This window comes from Chroicocephalus ridibundus, chromosome 13 (assembly GCF_963924245.1).
Source record: "Chroicocephalus ridibundus chromosome 13, bChrRid1.1, whole genome shotgun sequence".
NCBI classification, from domain to species: domain Eukaryota; kingdom Metazoa; phylum Chordata; class Aves; order Charadriiformes; family Laridae; genus Chroicocephalus; species Chroicocephalus ridibundus.
In genome coordinates, this window is record NC_086296.1 from 905,331 (window position 1) to 929,707 (window position 24,377).

General features: G+C 46.3%; 1 protein-coding gene across 1 annotated transcript; it reads right to left on the reverse strand.

The window, feature by feature from the left end:
- Nucleotides 1-16,192: 16,192 nt before the first annotated feature.
- CLDN5 (claudin 5) lies at nucleotides 16,193-18,796 on the reverse strand. The gene has a single exon (XM_063351341.1). It carries the CDS (start codon nucleotides 18,749-18,751, stop codon nucleotides 18,101-18,103), a length of 651 nt encoding a protein of 216 aa, XP_063207411.1. The 5' UTR covers nucleotides 18,752-18,796; the 3' UTR covers nucleotides 16,193-18,100.
- Between the last annotated feature and the right edge of the window lie 5,581 nt (nucleotides 18,797-24,377).

The following is a 24,377-nucleotide window of genomic DNA, read 5'->3' on the forward strand; positions in this document are numbered from 1 at the left end:
TGGTTCAGTGGCCATCTATCAGGAAGTCCTAAACAAACAACTAAATTCCCCATTTTCTCCTGGTACAAAACCTTTAGACAGGGGAAAAAAGAAGTTGTGAGGAAGGCATCAAAGCATGCGCATGTAGCATCTCTGTTTAATGACTGTATCTGTCTTTAGTTATGTTTAGTGCTATGTTTTCAATCCATGGAATAGTTTTAGCGAGCTGTTACATTTATCTTCTTGTTTGGGGCTTTGGTTTTCCTGTTCCCCCCCCCCATTAGGAGCTCTGTGTGAACCCCCTCATCTCACCTCAATCAGGTCTCTTGTTGCTGTTGTGTTCCCTGCATCTCTCCTGGAGCTTTGTGTATTTACTCCCTTCCCCTTTCAGGGCAGATTTGGGTTCTACCGCTACCACCTTTTCCTGCTGCTGTGATAAATGCAGATCTTGCCTTGCAAGGAAGAAGGACGTGGAGGGGGCGGAGTGTTTGTTTTAGTAGGTGACTGTCACGTCTTGAAAAATGGACACACTTTCAGGCGCGCGTATCCTGTAGCTTCAGCACACTGGGTCATGCAGGGAAGATGAGAAATGGGAGATAGTTTTCAAGCTGGATGTGTTGGTAACTGCTTACTGCCAGGTTCTTTACCTCCAAACAGATGTGTAAGCTTGAAGCTGTGAATATATTACATGGAGAATAAGCTTCTCTTGTCCCTCCTTTATTGATTTGCGGGGTTTTTAAGGTTCTAGTTTTCCCAAGATCTACCAGAGGTGCCGAGAATGCTTTTGCAAATGTTAGAATTGATCAGCTGTTGAACTGATCCCAAGGCCATCCAAATGTGGCCCAAAATCCATCAGGAATGCTGAATGCAATGTGAAAAGGAAGTTATTAAATCTACGTGGAAGACTGAAGAAGTCTCTGCCGACAGATAAAACATGTGCATGTCAATGTTTTACAACGTGCAAAATAGTATCAGACAGTCCTTACATAGTTTATTCTATGCTGTAGAGTTTGTAGATGAATATGTTAATTTTACTTGGAGAATCATTGTACAGGAAGATCCAAAACTGGAGTCCCCAGGTTGTGGATATAAAAGTAGTAAATTGGGGGTTGAATGGCTCACTGAATGAAACTCTTGTGTAGGTTAGTTAAAACAGTCACTTCTCACAGTTAAGTGTTGGACAGAGACTCCATGCCAACAGCTCTGGACGTGTGTGCATGAAGAGAGTATTATGCTTTTGATTTATTTGCCCAAACAGAAAAAGTGGCTCTAACGAGTCATTTTAAAATAAATAGTTAGAGCGCTAAGAAATCGGCTTACACTCTTAGATGTGATGTATGGGGACATTCCACCTAGCCCTGTCTGAATACAAATAGAAACATTCCCTAAGGATTATATTTGAGCTGCAGTAACTCTTTTCCCTCTGTGGTGTTTGCTTGCTGTAATAGTACTCTCATAATCAGCTCTTTAAATTATTTTTGCTCCTGCTAATCTGTTTTAGAGAACAATAAAAGTATGAAAAAAATCCTTTAAAATGTTTTAGTTTTTTAAGAAAATAAAATAATTAAAATCCTTAAATACCAAAGTACTGAAGTAGCTGAACAAGCTGAGTAAATTATATCATTCCTGCGCAGTGATTCATGGCCGTTTTCTTTCTCGGGTGATAAATTTAGTCATAATTGAAATTGCACAGTAAGGACCTCATTTGATTGGAATTAAGTGAATCCCCTTCCCCAGAAGAATTGTAGTGACTTAATAAACTTATACTTACCAACATCAAGGTTGTATAGTGGGTAAGAATTAATTCTTACTTCTTGTGCTGCTGCTCTTCAGAAAAAAAATAATTAAAAAGTGCTACAGCTTTTTAGCATGACTGAGCTACTGGGTCTATAGCACTTTAAACTTGGTACTAATAGCCATGGTGGGAGACCAGAGCGCCCGTTCATCAGGATCTTGAGCTCTATAATGTGAAAAGCAGGTGCTAGGGAAGGGCATAGAAACAAAGCAATTGCATAGGATGCTTCCTTCCAGATACAGCCCCAAGCGCTCTCCCAGTCCTTTTGCTCAAGGACATCCTGAGCCAGGGGTGGTTTCTGTGCGTTTGGTAACTCTCAGTTTACCATAGTTTCACTACATTTTTCAGCTTGCAGATTGCTAGTGCGTTTGATGCTCTGTAGTCCCTACCCAATGCTTCTGCCTCCTCATCGTTTTGTAAACCTTTTTTCTATTCCCCACAGCCAGCTCTTGCCAGTCTGAAGCACAGCAGCCTCATTTTTCCTTTTACAGCAGCTGTTCTGTGTCTTGAGTGTCATTCTTGCTCTTCTTTAAATCGTTTTCAGACAGTGGGAATACAAACTGCACACAGCATTGAAGGCGTGGGTGCACGAGGCTCTGCAACACTGTAATTGTCTTAACTGTTCTTGGTCCCTCTGTTTAATGATTCTTACACTCACTTTGCCCTTTTGACAGCAACTGTGTGCCCATCTAATAATTTAATCGGTCTGGCTGGTGTGACACCAGTGTCTCACTCCTGAGTGTTAATGGTGCAAATTATCACTGGTGTTTTGCCATATGCATCACTTTACACTCATCAATGCAGAAAGCAATCTGTTTCCTAGTCGTTATGTTCCCAAGGGCACAATGAGTCTGCTGCACTAATAGACTGGTAGTAAGGAAAAATATAAGGAAAAAAAAAATCAACAACAAACCAGAGTCTCCATCACTGAATGATGTGTAAGTGGATGGAAACAGTAAATTCTGATCATTGGGTGATATGTCAAAAACCACTAAAACAACTTAATGGTAAATTAAAATGAATAAACTCTGTTTGCAAGTTTAGAACTAACATTTTGTGGAAGATTACTGTTTATATTTTCTGTTCTTGTTAATGGAAGTAAACGCCTCTACAATGGTTTATAAGCAAATTCTTTTGCAAATATTCACTATTTTTATTTGTTATTGTAAAACTTGTTATAAGAAGGACAGAAAATATTCCTGGGTTGAAAATTTGGAGATATTAGGATTTTTTTGCCTCGATCTAGAGGAGTATGTATGCCTGTCCTCAGAGTGTCTTTTATGCTTGGGTACTTAGATGAAAACATGGTTGGTACTACAACAATATGGGCTGCAGTTCATGAGCCGTATCAAATCTAGCTACAGTACCTGCTGTGTCTTCCCACTGCTCCCCCTACTACTTCCTTAGAGACTACTGCTCTGACGGCAGACACAGAAAGCCAGAGATATTTCACAGCCTGATTTTTTTATCTGCTCCATCATCAATTTGAGTTTATGTTAGTAGATACCAATCGTCACTTCTAAGCCGGGTAGGATCTAGGAGAGACATTGCAGTCTTCAGTTTTAAGGACTGAAAAAGAGAACTTTTAAAATTGGTCTCTTTTGTACAGGAGTTCTCTGAAGATGGCTTTGTTGAGTTGAATCGTCCGCTCAGCGTGTGCTACCTTGCAAAGATGGGAGTAGTACAGAACAGCTGTTTATTAAAAGGGAAGTGAAGTAATCAATAGACTAGCACAACTGAGGGACAAACTAAACATAAAACCCTCAGGACTGTTCTCAGGACAGTAATCAAGAACATCATTTGATCATGGATTTTAGGTGTGTGTCTGTCAGTCACGATGGTTTTGGTTCCCTCATAGAAGGAATATTCCTGAAAACGTTCCTCTGAAAGCTCCTTTGTGAGTATGTCTGGCCTGTCACAGGGAAAGTGAGCAGTGAAATGTTTGTTTCTTTAAATGGAAAAATTGAAGTCCCTCCTGGCTCTCGTGTACCATTGTTGGCTCCAAGGTGGTACTGAAAGTCCCCTTGGATCGGGTTCAAGGGCTGAGGAAAAACTGCTGCCCAGGGTGGAGCTCTACAGTACAGCGCCACCTTTATGCACAAGCATGTGGGTTATAAACATTTCTTAGCAGGAAATATTACAAAACATTCACTAGGGAAAGAAAATGACGTGAGCTTTTATTTCAGACTGGGCTCCCATTCTCCTCCAGCATCTGAGTTTTGATTTTTGTCAAAAAATTTTGTAGGGAAGCGAGACAAAGGTCAAACGCATTCTGAGTAGGCAAGAGATCTTTTACTCAACTGTAGGCAACTTCATGAGAGCCCTGGGGCTGACAGAGCCGAGAGCGTGTGTTTCCCAGCCACCGCTGCTGTGTGACAGAGTCGGTTTTATTTCCTCTGCCCCCTCGAGGCAGTTGTGCCTGCTGGGTCGCTGCCCTGGCACTTTGCGCTTTGACTTGCTACCTGTTACTGTGTCGTGTACCTGGGCAATAGATTAAGATGTCAATAATGAGAGATGAAGACAAAGAGTTGTCTAGTAATTTGATATGACAAACAGGCACTTAGCGAGTCGCTGCTGCATGGTGTTCTCAATGAGCTGAAGGCTCGGAAGACATCCTTAAATGAGAGTTAAAATCAAGCTCTCCTGCAGAGAGCTTCCATACAGGAATTTGTGGGCAAGCCCCATGGACTAAACTAAGGTGAAACGTATACACAAGCCATATCACAGCATAGTTCCTTCAGTGCTGGATCTGGGTTTAGTTTATTAAGAGATCTGGGGGTTTAGTATTCCCCAGTTCAACAACTTTCCTCTCTGAAGTCTTTGCCACTTATTTAAAAACTGTAGATAATTTCTCTGGATATTCCTTGATGTTAACTAGGCTACCTGTGTTAGATAAGTACTGTGATATTCCGAATCCTTTGTTTGCTTTTCCAAACCAGTTTTAATTGAGATGATACCTTCCTCACCCTTGCAAAAAGGTAATGCTCCCTTAGAGAAAGGGGTGCTGTCTTTTTAACTGGGCACAGCACTTTGAGGCACCCCTTCTCATTGATACAGCTTGTCTGGTTTTTCAGTCTCTGTGGTGTTGGTGTCTTTTTCCACTGTTTAGCTCAGTGGAATTTACTTTCATTTAATCATTCATTTGCAGCATGGCACTGGAAAATCGGAGGCACCCGCCATTGAATTGGAAAGAATTCACAGGGACGTTCAGCCCTTGGTATGTTTTTATTTGCTGAAAGAAGTCACCAAGGGGCTCCCGAAATAAGTATGCCATTAATAATTCTCTCCTGTCTGGTCAGAAAGCCTAGCCAGACCAGTAGCCTATAAGGAATGGGCATGTAAAATGGTATTTTCTTTAAACGCTGTTGTGATCACTGTAGTAATTCAGGGCTCAAATAACAGGACAGCAGAATCCAGGTTAGATTCTTAGGCTGTCTTATAGCAACTGTTTGCTGCTAGCAATCGGCCTGAATATTTGAAGCTGTAGCTCATTTTAAGGGATTGTTGCGTTCCTAAATATTTGTATGTTTAGACCCCCATCTGTGGCTTGGGAAAAACTCCTTTTAGGTGAGATGGTTATAATCCACCCAGATGGAACTGGTAAGGAGGGAGACTTGGTACATGTGGTCAGTTGCAGTGAGCACCCAGACCCGTCTCCTGGCAGAAAGGTAAGTACTTGCACACAGTGTGCACAGGTCAATGATCTGTTACGTCAGGTGGGCGAGTTGCAAGAAATGGTTATAATAAAGCATTTCAGGAGGGTGGGGAATAACCAGGACTTTACATTTAAAGAAGCAAAAATCTTGCTCTAGTAATTTCTCTGAGACACCTGCTCTGCATTTTTAAAACACTGCCTCAATAGGTCTAATCAGCACTGAGTATTATTTTCAATATTAGGAGGTAGCAATTTATCTCATAATGTTTTCCTACTTTATGATATTTTCAATTATTCTTCTTCAAAGGATGATGGTGAGAAACCATTGGTGCCTTTAAGATGCTGCTGTTATCAGAAATGGGTCACCTGTGAAGAGGTCTCAGGATTCGAGCTAGGGCAGCGTGCAGGACAACACTCTAAAGAGATGGTGAAGAATCTTCCTTTAAAAAGTATGTCATTCTTGATCTTTGCAAGGACGTGTGGTTTATGCCCACAAAGCAGATTTTGTGAGCAGCAGTGTGCACTGGGACTGAATCTGCTCTGAGGTCTGAGGTGACCTTCTTGGAGCCCTGCTACGTTCCTCTTTGCAGACACGCGCACTGACCTCAATTTCCTCTCCCTATTGTATCGGGTGACAATTGTCTTTAAAAAAAAAGAGCATTATATATTTTGACCTGAGGCTGCTGTGTTTCCTTCAGGGAAGTCTGTTTTAACTGGAAGTGGCCTTGTTACATTATATGGAAACTGCTCTTTAAAAAAAAAAAAGAAAAAAAAAAAAGATGCTCTCCAAACAGTTTTCGTCTGGGTTTTTCCAGTAGTAACTATCCAGTTCGAAGAAACTCAAAAGAGCGTTTGGCTACTTCTAGCTGGTCGCTCTCTGGGCAGCCTATGACTTGGGAGCTTTCATTTACACGAACTGAAATTTGAAAAACTGCTGTCCTACAGTTTCACACTGCAAGCCTGCTCTCCAGGCTACCCACGGTGTCCTGCAAATCTTAGAGCACTTAGAGAAATTCATAAATTAATGGAAACAAGATCTCAACCTTAACAGTTGCAGGACTTGTGCTGTAATATAATTCTGCAACTTGATGCTATAGGCAAGAACTGTGGTGTTTTACAGAGTGCGATTCAGTGTGTGCCGTGCTCTACTGTCTCAGGAGAATTGCCTCCTAAACACACCTGGGGGCTCTTCAGTGCATTTGCACTGTCCATGTTTGCCTGCCTCATTAGATGTTGATTGCTTACTAGCTTAAATCAGTATCCAGGTTTGATTTTATGTATAGTTGAGGATTCGGGTAACTGTCTCGTACTAAACCAGTTCAGCACCTAATACTAAGAGTGGTATCTTGCTTAGGAAGTTTGAGACCTTTTAAAGGCAGTATCTGTCATTTCTAGCTTTACTTTTTCACTTGTCAAAATCTTTATGGCTGAAAAGATGTTTTGCTTTTAAAAATACAATCCAGTAGGTGGTTCTTTATTTATACTTGTCAGTAAAATCCATTACCCCTTAGGGGAATGGCGCTCGGTGAGTGTACGCTATCAGAGCAGCACAGTTTCTGGACTGTGTAAAAGTTACATTCTGAAAAACTAAGCACAAGCATTTAAAGACCTGTATGCACATATTGTAAAGCACCAGTGGAATTTCCCAGATGTGTCTGTTCTAGGGAGGGAAATACTAACCCCCTAAAACACTCTGAGGAAGAGAAAAGCCAAACCATCCTGCAGTTTTCCTCCCTGCCTGCCTGTTCCCTCTCCTTGTGAGGTTCTTCTACCGATGTGTTACCTGTCTCTAACATGAAGCTAAACTGCCTCCCATTCTTCCTTTGGTCTGATCTCCCTCATGTGTTTAGGTTTCTTCATCCTGTTACTTGGCTGTAGTTTGTTCGCACCCACAAAGCAGCACTTGCTCACACCCGGGTGTTGGTTTACACTACCTGTTTTGCAAATCCAGTGTGTGCTGCTTCATGAACATGAAGAAGGGGAAGAGTATTGTTGTTTCAGCTGGTTCCGCTTGCAGTGTGGCCATGTAAGTAGATTAGCTGATATCAGTGTTGAGGTCGGAGTAGTTAGAACAATAACTTAACGAACATATCCTCTACATGAGACTTTTTCCTTGCTAAAGCTACTGAATTCCGACTCAGTCTTGCTGGCTCCCCTTGTAGAATATCCCCTCAGCAAACTCTGAGCGTGGCACGCTCTGCCCGAGGGAAGCTTTCCAACTGTTGCCTACAAAACTGAGAAGGCAACCTGAAAAGGACTGAAAATGACAGGGTGAAGTACAAAAATAGAAAATAAAGAACTAACAGGAAAAGAGAGACTGAGTAACAATAGAGGGTGAGCAGTAAATCCGGTTTGCCTTTCTAGCGCAGGAAGGTGTCTTGGAATCTGTGTTTGAGGGCACCCACTGGGTGGTCACCAGAGCTCTTTTGAGTGTGTGAAATGAAATGGAAAACAATAGCTCAGCAGCAATTGCTTTCTTCCCTCTGATGAGGTGTTCCTTGAATTGCCAGCACGACTCCTGCTTGATTTAGCAGTGAATACAGCCAGGCATTTCCTGAAACGGCAGCACTACATGGTGCTATTAGAAATGCTAAGTGAAAGGTTCTGCTGTGAATAAGGAAGGAAAGGGAATAGGATACCGGGTTTGTCCCACTAAACTGTCTCTGCAACGAAAGAGGGGGTGAAATGTAGCACAACTGCACAGGGGCCATCTACCCACTCTGAAAATCCTCATCTCTGCACGAACAGAAGATAGGAGCCAGCAAGACCTGTTTGGAAGAGGTGTTTCTCTTTGGGATGGTTAGAAGCTGATGCCAGCATTGTTTGTCTCCATAACTTGTCTTTTTTTTTTTTTTTCTTGTATTCTCTACTAAACTCCCAACTCTGTGCTCCGTCATGGAGACTTTTTGCCAGTAAACGTAGATATTGTTTGTGTTCTTGGCCAGTGTCTCATTCTGAGTAGTCTCCATGTACATATGTACATGCTTACTCAGCTGTTCCACTATCTCTAAATAACCAATAAATGTCCCCTTTTTAGAAAGGGTATCTTGTCTCAACCTTTCAAAGATAGCAATACTGTACGTGGCTCCAAGAGTTCTGCATTGACTTGGCAGAAACTCCTTAAGAATCGCTACTCCTCCTCCTCCTCCCTGATTACAGCCCTTAAGAAAAAAATGTGATGACCCCTCATTTTTTTGTTATTCAGCACATTTTTGTGGTCTTCTATTTCATTAAGCCTGAAACTGTTTTTATTTCCTCCTTGTCTCACCTTCTTCCTTTACCAGGGTGGGTGTTAGAGGGAGTGCCTCTGACTCGAACGGACAGGGAGACCCAAAAGGACGTTACCATGGCAGATCAATTAGTTATTAGGTGAGCAGTATCACGTTGCATTGGATGCAATCTATATTTGGTAACTTGGGCTGGTTTTTATCCAGTGTCCAATCATGCATATTAATTCTATCCTCTTGTTTTTAGAACAAAAAAAACTTGTATGTTGCCAAGATCAGTCTTAGAGACATCTAGTTGTCCAGGACGTGCACCCCCTCACCTATACAGGTGTTATGTATGCTATTTTCTAGTCTATTTGTTAAAAAAACCCACCTTCCTATTTTACCTTCACCTTGGGGAATTTTAGGTTTTCTGAAACAGATTAATCTTAGTCCTGCATTTTAAGTTGCATGAGCTCCTTAGTTTTTGCTTCTGCCCTGGATATGTTCATTTCCATTTCCAGACTCTCGTTTCTGTTAACCCTTTGTCAGTGCACAATGTCTGTACTTTCGCTGACACCTCAGGGGGAGGTTTCACTCAGTTTGGTGCCTACAGCGAGGTGGTATCTTATCCCACCTTTGCTCATTATAAAGCACTTCCGTTGTGTCCTTCCTCTTTCTTTTTATTCATCTGTTAAGAGTTAAGACCTTTCTGTTTGATTCACACTCACTTGCAAGGTCAAAGAATGAGGTTTCACAGCAGTTTAAATGCTCCTGCGTCCTGCCTGCCCGTGTCCCTGGGTGAGCAGTGAGATGGTAGCTAGACAAAGAAAACCAGGGCTTATTTTTCTGCTGGGTTTGTTCTCAGCTAGCTCGGTCTCCTTGACCAGTCCACTCCTCACACCACGTGTGCCAGTGCAAGGGAGGGGATGGAGCCATGCAGCTGATCCATGACTGATCTCTAAAATACCCATTCCACTGTGTTTCATCCTTTGTGTGCTTGGCTTGCTGTTATGTCTTTTCTGAGATGATTGTGCTTCGGTTCTGTCTGGAGCCTTCTCTGCAGCCTTGTTCATTCTTGTGGTTCTAGATTTTTCCAGGGTTGTTGAGGTGCCTGGTCTGCACGTGTGTCTGATGTGCCCATCTCCATTCTTTCCTTAGAGGAGGGACAAAATGCAATATCGGGTCAGGACAGGTCTAAGACATTTTGGTTCAGGAGAAGGATTGCCGTTGTCCTTATTCCTCATAATACAAATGCCTGTGTAGCAACAGATACTAAAACCGAAATTCTCAGTTCCATATTGCGACGTGGCTCAGACTTCAGTAACACTATTAAGGGGAAAAAACATTGTCTTACAGTTTACTGCCCTCTCCCACCCTGCCTTTCCTGGGGACTTGTTTTCTGCCCACCAGTGGAGATCAAGACCAGCATTGCAGTCTACCAGAGGGCCATTGCTTCAAGGCTATGAATGCATTTTGCAGACAGCAAGTAAAATCTACAATCTTGTTAGAGGCAGGAGTCAAAGGGATTGTTCCTCCCACCACTGCTGATCAGCCTTTAGGACAGAGAGCAGTAACTGCTTCAGAGCGTGAAATGAGCCCATGCAGCCATCCAGGTATGAAGTCAAGCTTGCTGTACTCAACTGAAGGTGCAGGTTATAAAGAATGTAATCAGCTCCGGAGGAATCTGGGCAGGATGCCATGGATAATAGCTTCTCTTTTAGGAGGGACACTGTAATGGTGATATGGATGTCTTGAGTAGCTGTGGTCATTAATAACCCCAAGCAGACAAGAGGTCTCTTCCATATTATCCAAACGACAGCATTTTACCCCTACACTCTCAGTATGATATTAGATACTGGATTTTCCCACAAGGTATTGCTGCAGACCAACTGTTTTAACAGTGCCTTTGTTTAGTTTCTTGCTATACCACTCGGTGGAACTAACTTTCTCTAAAAGGGTGCTCAAGCCACATGGTTACAGTAGACTAAGATTACATTGATAGGGAAACTCTTTCCGTAGTTCTGAAAAGCTATGCTTATTAATGTGTCTTATACCTTTTTGAACAGGTAGAAACTACTCTTCCTCTTCCATGGCACATGCTGCACACAAAGCTGTGGGAGTTAAGAATTTTCTAAAATTGGCGGGTAGTGGGGAACATAGGCATTCTCAACTGGATAAGGAGAGAATGGGAGAGTTGAAAAATAATTTGGGAGTCCAAGAACATAATGGGACTCAGAGTAGATGTTAAATTTTTAAAACTTCAGTCTTGCATGTCAACACTTTTAAATGTCAACAGTATAACAAAAATAAAGTAGATGTAAACAGTGAAATGTATTATGTTGCTTGGATCTTGGCAGTCACCTCCAACGAAATAATAGCAGGAAATTATAGAGAAAAAAAATGGTGAAATCATTCTGCAGTCATTGGGTATTCATGTGAGTCTTCTGTGTTGAGATAACACTTGGGTTTATTTGTATTATAGAATGAAAGATTGCTGTTATAATTGGAAACTGTTAAAGGTTTTGTAGCTCAGGTTAAAGGTTATCCAGGCTGCTGCAGCAGATATCCTAATTCTAACAAAAGATATACAGTAAGGACAGAACGTTATAACTGGAAGAGTAACCTAAAAATATACATAGAGCAAGAATTCTGCCGTGCTAGGCACTTGTTAGAGCTGATAAGATTTGTGATTGTTGTTTTTTGCCCCGATCCTTCAAATATGTGAAGCTGTATTGAAACTGAATCCTACCATTTTGAGGCTTCACATATGCTCTTGTCAAGGATTGCCTATTTTTCTTTCCTGAGTGATCTCAGGATTTAGGCCTGAGCCTAAATTCTGTTACGGTTTAACCTTCTGTGGGAGTGCTCTGATTACAAGCACCGTTAATGCTAATGAGTTGTGTACGTGTGTAACAGAGGGGAATCGATGCGGGGCACGGTGTGTCTGAGAGTGGGACCAGAGCCCGTGGGTACCCACGTACAGTCAGATTAATTGACGTAGCACCTGGTGTGCGGTCACGATGAATGTCTCGGACCTGTCAGCTAACCTGGTTGGCTGAAACTTCAGGAACGTAAGCAGCTGGAATCCAAAACACATTTAACACTGCAAACTATTTTTGCTGCCAGATTAAAACTGTCATTGTGGGACTTGTTTTTGTGCATCTCCTAGCTTTTGGTGCATTTGTTTAACCCACGAAAATCTTCTGCTCATCTAAAAAAAAAATCCCCCAGCTGGCTCAGCTGCTGCTATAAGATGCCAAAACCTACAATTTGCAGACGCGTAGCTTACCTCCTTGCGGGACTTAGCCAGTGATGAGCGATGCACAGCGATTTTACAGCTGGCACAGAGTTCACAGCTCTTGCTCATTGCATCAGAGTCACTTTTGAGAGGGTTATCTGTTGTTTGCCTGTAAAAATCAGCTATTTTAAACATTTATGTTTGTTCTCCACTGTAAATAAACATGAACTGGCTTCATCTCATCTGTTACGTTTGTGTAGACCAGAGCACGCTCAGCCTGGCTGGTGCAGCCTGGAGGACCCACCAGAAGGGAACCTCCCTGGACTTGGGGCTGGGGGGTAGGAAGGAGTGGATCCACGGCTATTGCCGTACGTGACAGCACCGAGGCACTCAGCCTGCCTAAACTCAGTATATTTTTTCCAAAAGAAATAGGAACCTGTGTGACTGACACCTCAGGGCTTCAGGAACATCTCCTACCTGCTGTGAGAGCTCCGCCAGCTGCTGCTGGGGCGTTAGTCAATGGGAATGGCTTCTGCCATTCAAGGTACTCTGCTCACGGTACAAGATGCAGCTTATTTTATTTTCTGCTTGGTTTTCTAGTTGGTCAAAGTCCTTTTGTACTGTTCTGTCCGGGGTGTTGGAGGTCTTCTCTTCATTTCCTTCCCTGTATTAACGTCATGAGATTGCTGTGCCTTTTTGACAACTCTGTTGGTCATGGAGTGAGGTGTGTTTGTTTTTCTTCCTTTTGTAGACTGAAACCAAACCAACTAGATCGTTGTTTCAAGGCTCACTCTTCTTTTGATTTAAGAATATCAGTGCTGTACGTACAGTTCCCCATGTTGTATGATCCCATTGCTCTCAAAACAAAAAGTTAAAGCCAGTAGCTCTGTAAATGCATCGGTTAATTATATTCAGGCTGCTTAGCATGCAAGCTCATTGATATACTGGTTTTTCTAGAGAACTTTTAAACCAGACTCTTACTGACGAGTATTTTCACATTAGAAGTGGTAAAGCTTGTGTGATCTACTCCCCCATTATCCCGAGCTTATTTAAGTGGCACTGGTGAGAGTGACTGTAGGATCTACCCAGTTGAGGTGTCTGGCAAAATGTGGATGTTCAGTACCGCATTTATTTTACAAGCTTGTAAAGGACTACGTGAATCTGCCTGGGTGCGCATGTATGAATACGGGGCAGAGGGGACGTTTGTGGCTGTGCATTGAAGTAATCAAGATGATAACCTGTCTGATCGGCTGTGGCAATTGCTTTGCCATTTCTATGGGACAGGCTTGGCACACCTCCTGCGTCCCCAGTCCCTTGGGGTGACCCCCAACCCAAGCAGTAGGTGCCGGTTTTGGTGCGGCACCGCTGTACCTCGGGGCAAGGCAGGAGTGGCCGGGGCACAGCTGGAGGCCAGCATGAGGAGGAGAACGGCACGAGCCCTGGGCACATGCCCTCAACATAACACATGTGCTTCCCCACTAACTCCCACTACTCGCCACCTTTCCTTGCCAGATTTTGGGTTGAAGCTGCAGGGTGAGCTTTGGAAGGAGGGGGAAGCTCAGCGTTGTACACAAAATCCCCAAATGCCACAGACAAAGGACACTGTTAAGTTGATTCATGGCAGAACGTCTCAATCTGTGTTTAAGAAAAAGAAAAGGTGAAGCAAGGCTTGTGTAGCCAAGCAACTGTAAAGCCTTCGCTGTTGCCATGGGAGGTTTTATCAGTGACGCAGTGGTTGAAATTGTCCTTTTCTTGTAACTGAAGGTTGTGGTAGGAAGAAGATGGGGGTTTAGTGACAGACAGCCCGTTCCTGCAGGGAATCGGCAGGGGCTGGGCTGGAGCAGTCACACACACAGACACGCACAAAGGTCTGATCAAAAGAAGAACGATAGAACGCAGTTACTTCCAATATATAAATACGAGGCCCCCTTGAGGCTCTGCTTTTGGAATGATTTATCTTATTGCAATCAGTCTATGGGTAAAACAAATGCAATATTTGACCCGAAAAGGGAATTCACCTGCTATCTCCCAAGGAACCTAATCCAGCAGAAATGTTTGCTGTGTTTTACCATGCAAACTTACAACAGCAAATGCTCAAACACGTGTACTTAATTATTTTCTTCTTTAGTATACAGAACAAAAGTAGGCTGCATTGTGGGTGTCATCTGATGGTGAATATTGCATGGGTGGATTGCTGCATATATGCACGAACACGGCACTTTTATGTGGCATCTGGCTTGTGAGAGGCAGGATTCTCATTCAGCATTACGGATGTGTGGACCGGTCTGGGTTTGAAGAAAGTAGGTTTAAGAGACTGTTTACCTGCATTTGTGGTTTGAAAGATGGCTGAGGAAAAAGAACAAATTCCTTGCATGATACTTGATCAGGGAATAGATTTATAAATAAAAATCTGGAGTTACACTGGTTTCTTGCTCCAATAGTAAAATGTTTCAGTCTGTTCCAAAGAGCAGATGCCCAACAAACATCTTTGTGCAGGAAAAGGAAATATTTCCTTAAACATCCTGCAGCAAACGTGACTGATTGAGCTTCCTTTCCCCTCTGCCTGGTGCATTTCCCTTCTGTGCACAGACAGGATCTAACCAGATTTGCAGGGTATGAACTGCAGGTTACTTTCAAATTCATAACTCTGAAATGGTTCGTTTAGCAGGACAAAGGCCAAGCCGGCAGACACCCTTTTTCCAGCTCAGCATGTGCATAGCAATGGGAGGGTGGCAAGGAGCTTTTGTTAATCTCAACCCAGCTGGCAAGAATGCTGGAAAATGAAGTCTTTGAAGATGTTTTTTCTTCATTTTTAAAGCAATAGTTTGTTCAGAAAATCTTGCAAAAAAAAAAAAAAAAAAATCTGCAAAATATTGAAAGACCTCCCTGGCAGTCATGTACCTCAGGCGAATGTCCCCACTAGCAATTAGCCTCTGCACTTTCATTAACAGCCATTTTTTCACAGGTTCTGTTCGCATGCAACTGTGAAAATGTTTTCCCCCCAGCTTGAATGCACTTTTTACAAAACCCGAGGGGCAGAAAGGATTAGGGTATCGGGTCAGGTTGGGGCTGATCCAAGCTGTGGTGAGATTTTTCTTCCTTTTAGCTTCAACGTGTAGGAATGGGAAGCTTAAAGAGCTTCATGCTTAGAGCTGTTCTCAAAATAGTTGGGGCTCACAGTCCGCTTCCTAATGTGCTCGCATCACAAGACCGACTGCGGCTGCTTGCTCTTTTGTCTGGGCTCCAGCGCAGCGCCCAGATGCTGCTGCGGGCACGGGCCCGTCCCTCCTCCCCGGGGGGACCCGGCTGCCCTTTGGGCACCGATGTCACCCCCCGCCTGCCCGGCCCAAACTACCCAGTGCCCTTCACAGAAAACAGCAGCCCTGTTCAGGGGTGGGTTTAGATGGTTTTATTTTTATGTGAAATCATAAATACAAAATAAAAATAGTAAACAAGTGCTATAGATTTCTCCGTTCATTGGGATGAGGTTCAAGCCTGATCCCGAGCACTTTCAAGTCTTAACGTTCAGGACTAGGTCTCTGCTCTTGGAGAACAAAACAGAGCAAAAACCAACTTAAGACTTTTACCCTGAAGCCAGTGATGTCAGTAACGGTGGTCTCTGGGTTATTTTACGAAGCACAGCAATAAGTAAGTATACTGAAGGATGAGATTAAATATAAAAATATTTTTTAAAATGGGCCCCACTTCCTTCTAGTATTGCTGGGCGCTGCCCCGCCGACCTCTGCAAAAGCTTGTTACACCGGCAGCGAGCTCTGGCTGGGGTAGGATGATGCTGTGTTTAACAGAACATACACGGTTAGCGCTGGCTTCTTCCAAGAGGTCTCCTTGTGGAATTGTTTCAGATTTCGGGTATCGAGTGGACCCAGCCCTGCCGCCACACAGAGCTACCTACCAAGGAGTGTGGCTTGTGAAAAAATATTCCCTTCTAAGGCGTGTGTTTCCCTCCCTCGCCCCAAGACACTGGTTTTGGTTTGATTTTAAACGCTAGCAATGGACTGCCCAGAAAGATTTCATTTTTTGGTCAGAACCCAGATCCTGCTGCGCTCCTGAAGGCTCTGCAGCCGAGACACGCACAGGCACCTCTGCCGGGGGGGTTGTTCTCCGTTCTTTGAGACAAAAGAGAGCAAGGGCCAGGATTTGGGCTAATACCTGCTGACTCGCTTGCTAGGCACAAGAGGGCTGAGTGAGGGCGTAGCGTGTCTGTGTGCTGGGTGACAAAGACAGTTGGACGTTATCATTTAAAATAAAAATAAAGTAATCATGACACAAATAAAGGCACCGAACCACGTAACAAGCCAGCTTTGGCAGATTTCTTGCAAAATATATGCATTTAAATACATTTACAGTTTACAAGGTTACACTGTTTAAAAAAAAGTTGCAATGATGAAATACAGAATATTTCATTCTTGTACCAAAACTACATCTCACATCATGACAACAATATTATACCTTTATTTAAATGCAGATGGTGTAAGAACTGCACCTCTTTATAGAACAGAACTAGTTCTAGAGGTATTGCTCTGCTTTTGTATTGGCTGATGGGTTCAGACCCTGCATGCTTATAAAGGAAAGCAGTTATTTTTAAAAGGGTAAATCGTGTGCTCAGTGTTCAACAGCAGTGTTGGCAGGCACAAGCCTTAGTCTCTCATTCGGGTCTGTGTACTATTGATACCGCTGGGGTTGCAAATTTGCTAAGCGAAGCAGGAACGCAGTCGGTGTAAATCTGCCCCAAGCCCGTGGTTCCGCGCAGTCCATGAGTCTCGGTGCCGGAGCAGCTGCTGCCTGGGTGCGCTGTGTGCGGTGCCGCTGCCCGGCTCGGCGGCACCCATGAGGTCGCGGAGCTGCACTGAGGAACACGCACAGCAAGCTCCCTCGCTAATAGTTGGCAGAAATCTCCTTATGGTGATACAGACGCTGCCACAGTCTGCAGCAGAATTCTGTCTTGATTTAAAAGTACAATTTGCATGGAAGCATAACGCACCACCCCCTAACCCTTTCTGTACAGTTTGTCTCTGCAGCGTGAAATGGAGAGGTGTATGCTGATATTCCAGGCTGTGGCAAAGTTTAGCAGGTGTTGAGCTCAGAAAATGAGTTATGTTGCCCAGAGCATCTTCCTTCCAGTCTGCAGAGTGTTACCAGGGCAATACGGAGGAGCTGCGAGAGCCATGACTTCACATCTCCCAATTAGCCTGCATAAAGTCTCAGCCAAGATATTTGGTGAAATTCTAGCAATTTCTTTGCCTGATTTGGTACACGAAGGAAAGCACGTGTTAAAATTATGGTGGGGAGCCAACCAAGTGCAGGTCCGACAGAACACCCAATTCAAAACTGGCAGCAAGCGGGGAGGCCACGAGAGCCGTCCGTACCCCAGCCACCGACACCTGCGGCAGTTTGTCTGTTCCTGGTCCCCGTAGTGCAGATGAGAGGATGCAGGGGATGCCCCGCTGGAGCCAGGACACGCAAAGGTCTCCTGGGTCTCTGAATCTAGTCCTCCAGGAATTCTGGCAATGAGTTCATATTCAAGTAAAAACAGAACAGGAGCTGATGAAGGAGAAGGGATGAAGAACCTTAAGGGGCAACCTAGTACAATCTGGCTTGTACTCCACTAAACGACAGCAACTACCCGAAATCTCTTTCGAAGGTCTCAAAGACACACCGAGCAACGCACCTCTCTGAGGGACTGAAACAACCGAAGAAAATCAAATACCCTTCTCCAAAGAGTTAACTGCCAGCGGGCAGAAGGCCCAAGGTTAGTGTCATGCTTTAGAGAGAACCCCTAGTTTAGTTGCCCAAATAGAAGAACAAAAAAAGCCCCCAACCAGTGAAAGTCCCAGCTGGAAGAGCCAGATGCAGGTTTTCAGGAGAGACAAGGACGAAGGGCAGCTCCTCCTCGGCGACAGTGCAGGCCCGGCGGCAAAGCGCCGGCAGCTCCGCCGGCGGCGGGCCGGGGGCTGCGGGGGCGCCGGCGGGGGCGGCTCGCCCGGGCTCCTCGGTGCCCCGGCCGGGGAGCCGCCGCCCGGCGGGGCTGTGCCGGGTGGGTGCCGGACGCCGGCGGCGCGGAGCGGACGGCCCGGGGAGCCGGGCGCTGCCCTGCCTGGGGCTGCCGCTTGGCGGGGGCGGGCCGTCGAGGGCAGAGTCAAGGCAGGGCAGCGCTGCAGCCGCCCGCCCGCGTCCCCGCCGGGCGGGGAGCGGGGCCGCCCCGCTCAGACGTAGTTCTTCTTGTCGTACTCGCCGTTAGAGGTGGGTCGCCGCGGCGCGGAGTACTTGACCGGGAAGGAGGTCTCGTCGCGCTGGGAGCAGGAGCAGCAGCAGATGAGGCAGCCCCCGAAGAGCAGCAGGGCCGTGGCTGCCCAGCCGATGTAGAGCGCGGCCCCCATCTCCCGCTTCTTGGAGGTTGGCACCGTGGGGTCGTAGAAGTCCCTGATGACGATGTTGGCGAACCAGCAGAGCGGGACGAGGACCAGGACCCCGCAGAGGATGTAGATGGCCCCGCCGGCGATCACGATGCGGGACTTCACCTTGCCGGGTCGGATGCAGTTGGTGCACTGGGCGCCCACCACGGTCACCATCAGGGCCACCAGCCCCAGCAGCGCCACGAGGACGGTCAGCGCCCGACCCGCCTGCACCTCGGCCGGCAGTGCCAGGATGGAGTCGTACACCTTGCACTGCATCTGCCCCGTGCTCTGCACCACGCAGTTCATCCACAGCCCTTCCCAGATGGTCTGAGCCACCACGATGTTCGCTTCGATGAAAGCCGACACTTGCCACATGGGCAACCCGCAAGCCAGGATCACTCCCACCCACCCCAGGATGCCCAACCCCAGCCCCAAAATCTCCAGCGCCGCCGAAGTCATGATGATGTTGATGACAATGCCGCGGGCCCCACCGAAGCAGCCGCTTCTGCACCGCTCGCCACCGGGCAGGGCTATATGAGGAGCCGCGGGGCGCCCTCCCACCGCCCGCCCTCCTCCTCCTGGCCCGGCCCTTCCCCGCGGAGGGGGGCTGGCACGGCCACCGGTGGGCGGCAGCACTGGCCACCGCCGGGGGAGCGCGGCGGGGACGGGGCGGGGGACGGGAATGGGGACGGGGTGAAGTCCCGTCCCCGTCCCCCGCCGCGCTCCCCCCCCGCTCTCGCCTGCTGCCTGTATCCTATTCATCGATAAAGTCCACGGCCATGCCTTCAGAGGTATGATACGTATCGATGCGCCTTAACCCGTCATTTCCCAAAACCAGACTTGACCCGCACGTCTGCCTCTTGCATGCTGCAAGGGCAAAAGTGTGAGGAAGAGGCACCAAACCCCTTAGGAACTGCCCTGAAAATGGAATGGCTTTAAATATGGGATCTGCACGTCATTTGTATACGTGGGCAGCAGGGCAAGGGGGGGGATCCTGCCCCTCTGCTCCGCTCTGGGGACACCCCCCTGCAGCGCTGCCTCCAGCGCTGGGGCACCAACAGCAGAAGGACACGGAGCTGTTGGAGCGGGGCCAGAGGAGGCCCTGGAGATGCTGGGAGGGCTGGAGCCCCTCTGCTGTGGGGACAGGCTGAGAGAGCTGGGGGGGTTCAGCCTGGAGAAGAGAAGGCGCCAGGGAGACCTCAGAGCCCCTCCCAGTCCCTAAAGGGGCTCCAGGAAAGCTGGGGAGGGACTCTGGAGCAGGGAGGGGAGCCATAGTGTGGAGGATAATGGTTTTAAACTAAAAGAAGGAAGACTTAGACTGGGTATCAGGAAGAAATTCTTGGCTGTGAGGGTGGTGAGACACTGGCCCAGGTTGCCCAGAGAGGTGGGAGATGCCCCATCCCTGGAAACATTCCAGGCCAGGTTGGACGGGGCTCTGAGCAACCTGGTCTAGTTGAAGGTGTCTCTGCTCATGGCAGGCAGTTGGACTAGATGGCCTTTAATGGTCCCTTCCCACCCAAACAGATTCTGTGATCAGTCAGTACCAATAGACAGGTTCTTAATTCAGTCCAGGAAGAATAATCGCTATTAGCTCTCACCAGGCATGAAACTCTGTTTGTTTTGACACCGGAGCCAAAAGCATATTTAAATATGTTGCCAAAAAGATTTCAGACTTCCCTTCTCTGTTTTAATCACTCAAGTTTAAATCGCTTCAAATCTTTCTGGTCTGTCAACGAGTTAAGTGCCTCTATCAAAAAGAGTGTCTTTGCAAGAGGTTTTGTCGTCAGGCCACAAAGACGTTGTAATTAGTAGAATCTCTTCACGGATCTCTCTTGGATTGTTCTTGCAGAGAAACCTCGGTCCAAGCCCTGCAGGCAGCAGCAGCTTGCAGCCCCCAGGCTGGCCGATGGGGCGAGCGCTGGCGGTGGCAATGCTGCTGTCACAGCCGCAGCGAGAGAGGACAGATCTCGACAGCTGCCTCCCCGCACTCTCAGTGGGCTGCGGTTCACAGCTTTCCACCGGCCACCCCGAGAAAGGCTGGGTTTGGTTTAAACCAGGATTGTTTGGGTTTATCTTAAATAAGTTTAAGTGTTTTAGACAAAGTTGAAAGTTACGTTCACACTGATGTCTGAACTGGTTTGGCTAGGTTTGGTTTCAGTTAGCCTGAAGTATCCTTATAGCATACTGGAGGTCGCAGAGTTGAAAATAACACACCTCCTGCCCCTATGGTAAGCGGTTTTCTCTGTTGTGCAGTAATTTACAGCATGTCTTACGGCATGCGGAGATTTGTGATGGAAATGTTCAGACTGATATGAATGCAGGATGAATGGAAAAGTCCATGTGTGAGGCAGAAGCAGCAGAAGAAACGATAAGCAAAGGTCAAAGGAATCTCAGGCATCGACAGCCGAGGAGGTGACTGCTGGGTCGACGCTGAGCAATGCCCCGCTCGTGTCCTGCCAGCGGCACCGATGGCTCTTCTGCAGGGGACCCGAGCACCGGTAACAGGATGGCAACAAGGTCGCGGCACACTGGATGTGGCCTTTCACTTCTTTTGTTTTTCCAACCAGATGACAGACTTTAGCCACAGGGCACCCAAAAAAGAAACAGAGGAACCTCAGCAGGTCATGGACCGTCATGATGTGGACATACTGACACACGATGACTGCAGCCTCCCGTGACTCTCTCTGCCCGAGGACCTGTAAACACTTCTGGCATGGAAAATGTCTTCCTAACAGAGGCTGCCTGGTAAACGGAGTTAAGAGGAGTTATCTCCACTTCCAGCAGTATATGAAATACATACAGTTTACTTCCATTATTTAAAACTGTAAATTCCAGTGTGCAAGGCCAGGAGGAATGTGTGACTGGGGTGTGCGGTCTGTCAAACTGGGGCTGCTTACAATCACTTGGAGAAGTCCTGGTGTCCGGGAGAGGAGAATGTGCAAAAGAACCAGCCACAGAGACAGAGATATCTCAGAGGTGAACAGGAAGAAACCCAGAACACAGGCCGAAGCTGAATAACATCTGTATTTATGATGATAATAATGATTATATAGAAAACAGCAAAGAAGAACAATTAAAAAAGGGGGGAGAAATGCCAGTTATCTCAGCCCGTAAGCACAGGAAAGCCCCACCCTTGCCACTTGCCCAGGAGCACGGAACTCTGAGTTTCCTCCGATAACCGGGCTGTGTGTGCTGCTGTGCCGGCCGGGAGGCACTTCGGGCTGGGGAGGGAAACCAGCGCTTGGCTCGTGTCACCTCTGCAGCCCTTACCCCACCTTCCCTTGCTACCTGTTACCGAGCAACTGATTCCTACAAATCACTTAATCCGTGACAATTATTTCTCTGGGGAAATACATGCTTAATAATCCCAGGGTAAACCACCCTTTCTGCTTACAGACATTGCCATTCTTGGTATTTCACCTGCACTTGTTTGTTTCTCTCTTACCGCAGACATCAGCTTTTCTCCTGGCCGCTGGCAACAACCTCCGTGTTTAATGACTCTATTCCCTGATCCTGAAGGTGAGCACTTGTTGCACAGACCACCCTTAAGGAGCCCGTCGGTGGGAGGTGCTCACGTCTCTTTACTTGGCTTATTGGTGACTTGACTGGCAGCTGCTGGGGGGCCTGGGGACCCCATCAGCTTCAGCACATTTTGGCTTCTGATGGTGTTAGTGTCCAACACCGTGAGTTAATTTAAACTCCCAGAAATGAAAAGGTTCTAATTTCTTGAAAGGAAACACAAACCAGCATGATGTTTTTCTTGGGATGTTAAGTAAAGAAATCACTACTTAATAAATTTAATCCTTGCTGGTAAAGTCTGGATTCCTTTCGATTCAAAGGCTTTCAAAGGTGATGTTCTTGCTGCAAAGTAACTCATTACCAAATGACCGTTAATGTCATTACATCTTTTACTGCTCCAGCTATGTATGTATTAAATTACTCTAGGGGGGATACATGGGGGGCTCTGCAGCCTGTGAAAATGGGCGGAAGTGGTATTCAAGCTGAGAACAATTGCTCAGAAGCCATACTATAGCAAGAGGGGCTTTGGGATTAGAGGTGATTGTGTTTTCACTCTTTTCCTGACATAATCAGGACAAATACCAGGCGCAGAGTTACCGGGAGGGCTGCTAAGGGGGGTCCAGCACTGCTTGGCTGGTGCCTGAGCCCTGTCCCACGGTCCCTCCTGTCTCCTAGGGCTCTGCTCAGCCCCAGAGCATCCCACCAGCGACGCTGAGGTGGATTTGCCTGTTGGGACCTGAAATGTAGTCTCTTGGGCACGCTTTGTTTATAACGTGCTTCTGCTCCTTCTTATCCCTAAAATGTTAGGCATCTGGAAGACAGAGACGAAAATGACGTTTGGTATCAAGCTTATGCACAAACCTAGCACTGTTTGTGTGAAGAAGACAGAGTATGAGTCAAAAGGTGGATTAAAAGCCCAGTGATCTCAAGACAGTTTACCACAACTTTTGGATCAGAGGTAAGCGAAGGTGTAGAACTAGGAATCCTATTAGAGGCAGATTTTGTGCCATATTTTGTTTTCTAATTAGTGCTGAAATAAAGGCAAGGAGTTTTACAAATAGAGAGGTGTTAGGCAGGGGCTGTTTTCTATTTAGAAAGCTTGAGCTTTCTCAGTGAAAGCACCTCTTTTCTGAATTATCTTTTAAAATGCAATTGTTTTTCCCAAGGGAAGAGATTTGGTTGGAGCTCGAGTGCACATACCATCTTGCGCAGTAAGACAGGCCTCCATGAAGTCCCTGCACGTCGGCAGTGCCAACACATCTTCAGACCAGCGTGACACATCAGAAGACTGGCACGTAGGAATGAGTCCTGGTCAAATGAGCAGGTTATTACAAAATGAAAGTGCACAGTTTCACCATAGGCTATATCTCAAGATCATTTCTTCTGGAAACAAGCTGAAGTGGTTAACATGAAATTGTCACTTCCTCTCTTAGTTCACCTTTTGAACAAAGAGAAGCAATGAATGCTTTAAAAACCGCACCAGAATTTTGCAAGACGGACCAGTAATGCTCTATGACTGGTGCTGATGATGTAGGACCCAACACCTTTTTTAGCACAAGTGTTGCTGCTGCCCTTCAGGGTTGAGAAATGGTTGCCCATGCTACTCTTCACTCAGTGGTGATGTGACAAGACTCGTGTAGAAGAAAGGAAGGCAACGGATGTATGTAGCTGGAAAAACAGTCACAGAAGTTAGTTACAAATTTCCTTCCAGCCTTCCTATCTGTGCTGCTGTACAGCCCTTTGCGAGCAAAGTCGCCCTGCCCTGGCTCAGTCTCTGCACGTCGCACCCCTCTGCCTGGGCTTGCTTTGGTGACCTGCCCAGGGCACCGCCAGGGCGCGGGGCGCGGGGAGCACTGGGACAGGGCTATGAGCCCCACCCTCACATAATGAGGAAATTAATTGTGCTAAACCATCGCTAGAACCGAGTTCCACACGCTCCCTGCTTAAATTCCGCTACACACAAACCCCTGGATTCAAATACATGCTTAGGCCACGTCACTTCAAATACTTCTCATTAATGCTGTGGGCAGGTCTTGAGGATGTGTTAAAGCCTGGCCAGGCAGGGGGGAAAGCTATAGGAAATATACATTGTTTCATGCCTAAGGCTCCGTTCTATGTCATGTTTCCTATCAGAAGAACTGGAGTTTAATTTTGTCCTCTTCCGAAGTTAGCCTCCTTCCATGGATTGTGGTGTACCAGGATCCTGGTCGATCCCTTTCCCATGTAATTGTTGGGAAATCACATCAGATGTCGTTTTGTAGAGAACGGCGTCAGCAAGGACAAATGCCATTGTTTTAAATATACATTGCAGATGTTGAAAGTGATTAATAAAGACATCACCAAGAAGTTACTGAAAACTGTTCAGGGCTAGTGGCGAGAAACCTGCTACATTTCTCTAACGTCCCAGGAAAACGGCGTTCCTGAGAACACGCAAGAGCTTTGGGAAACCTCCTCTGATTACGGGAGTGATTAATTCTCAGCAGTGCTGTCCCTGTTCTTCACCAGGTGTGTCTGAGGCAAGCCCCATCTTTGGGAATGGCATGCGTCTCTTTTGGCAGTCCCGATT

What these genes read in the sequence shown, in the direction of transcription:
- CLDN5 (XM_063351341.1), bottom strand. Translation starts at nt 18,751, where the DNA reads ATGACTTCGGCGGCGCTGGAGATTTTGGGGCTGGGGTTGGGCATCCTG.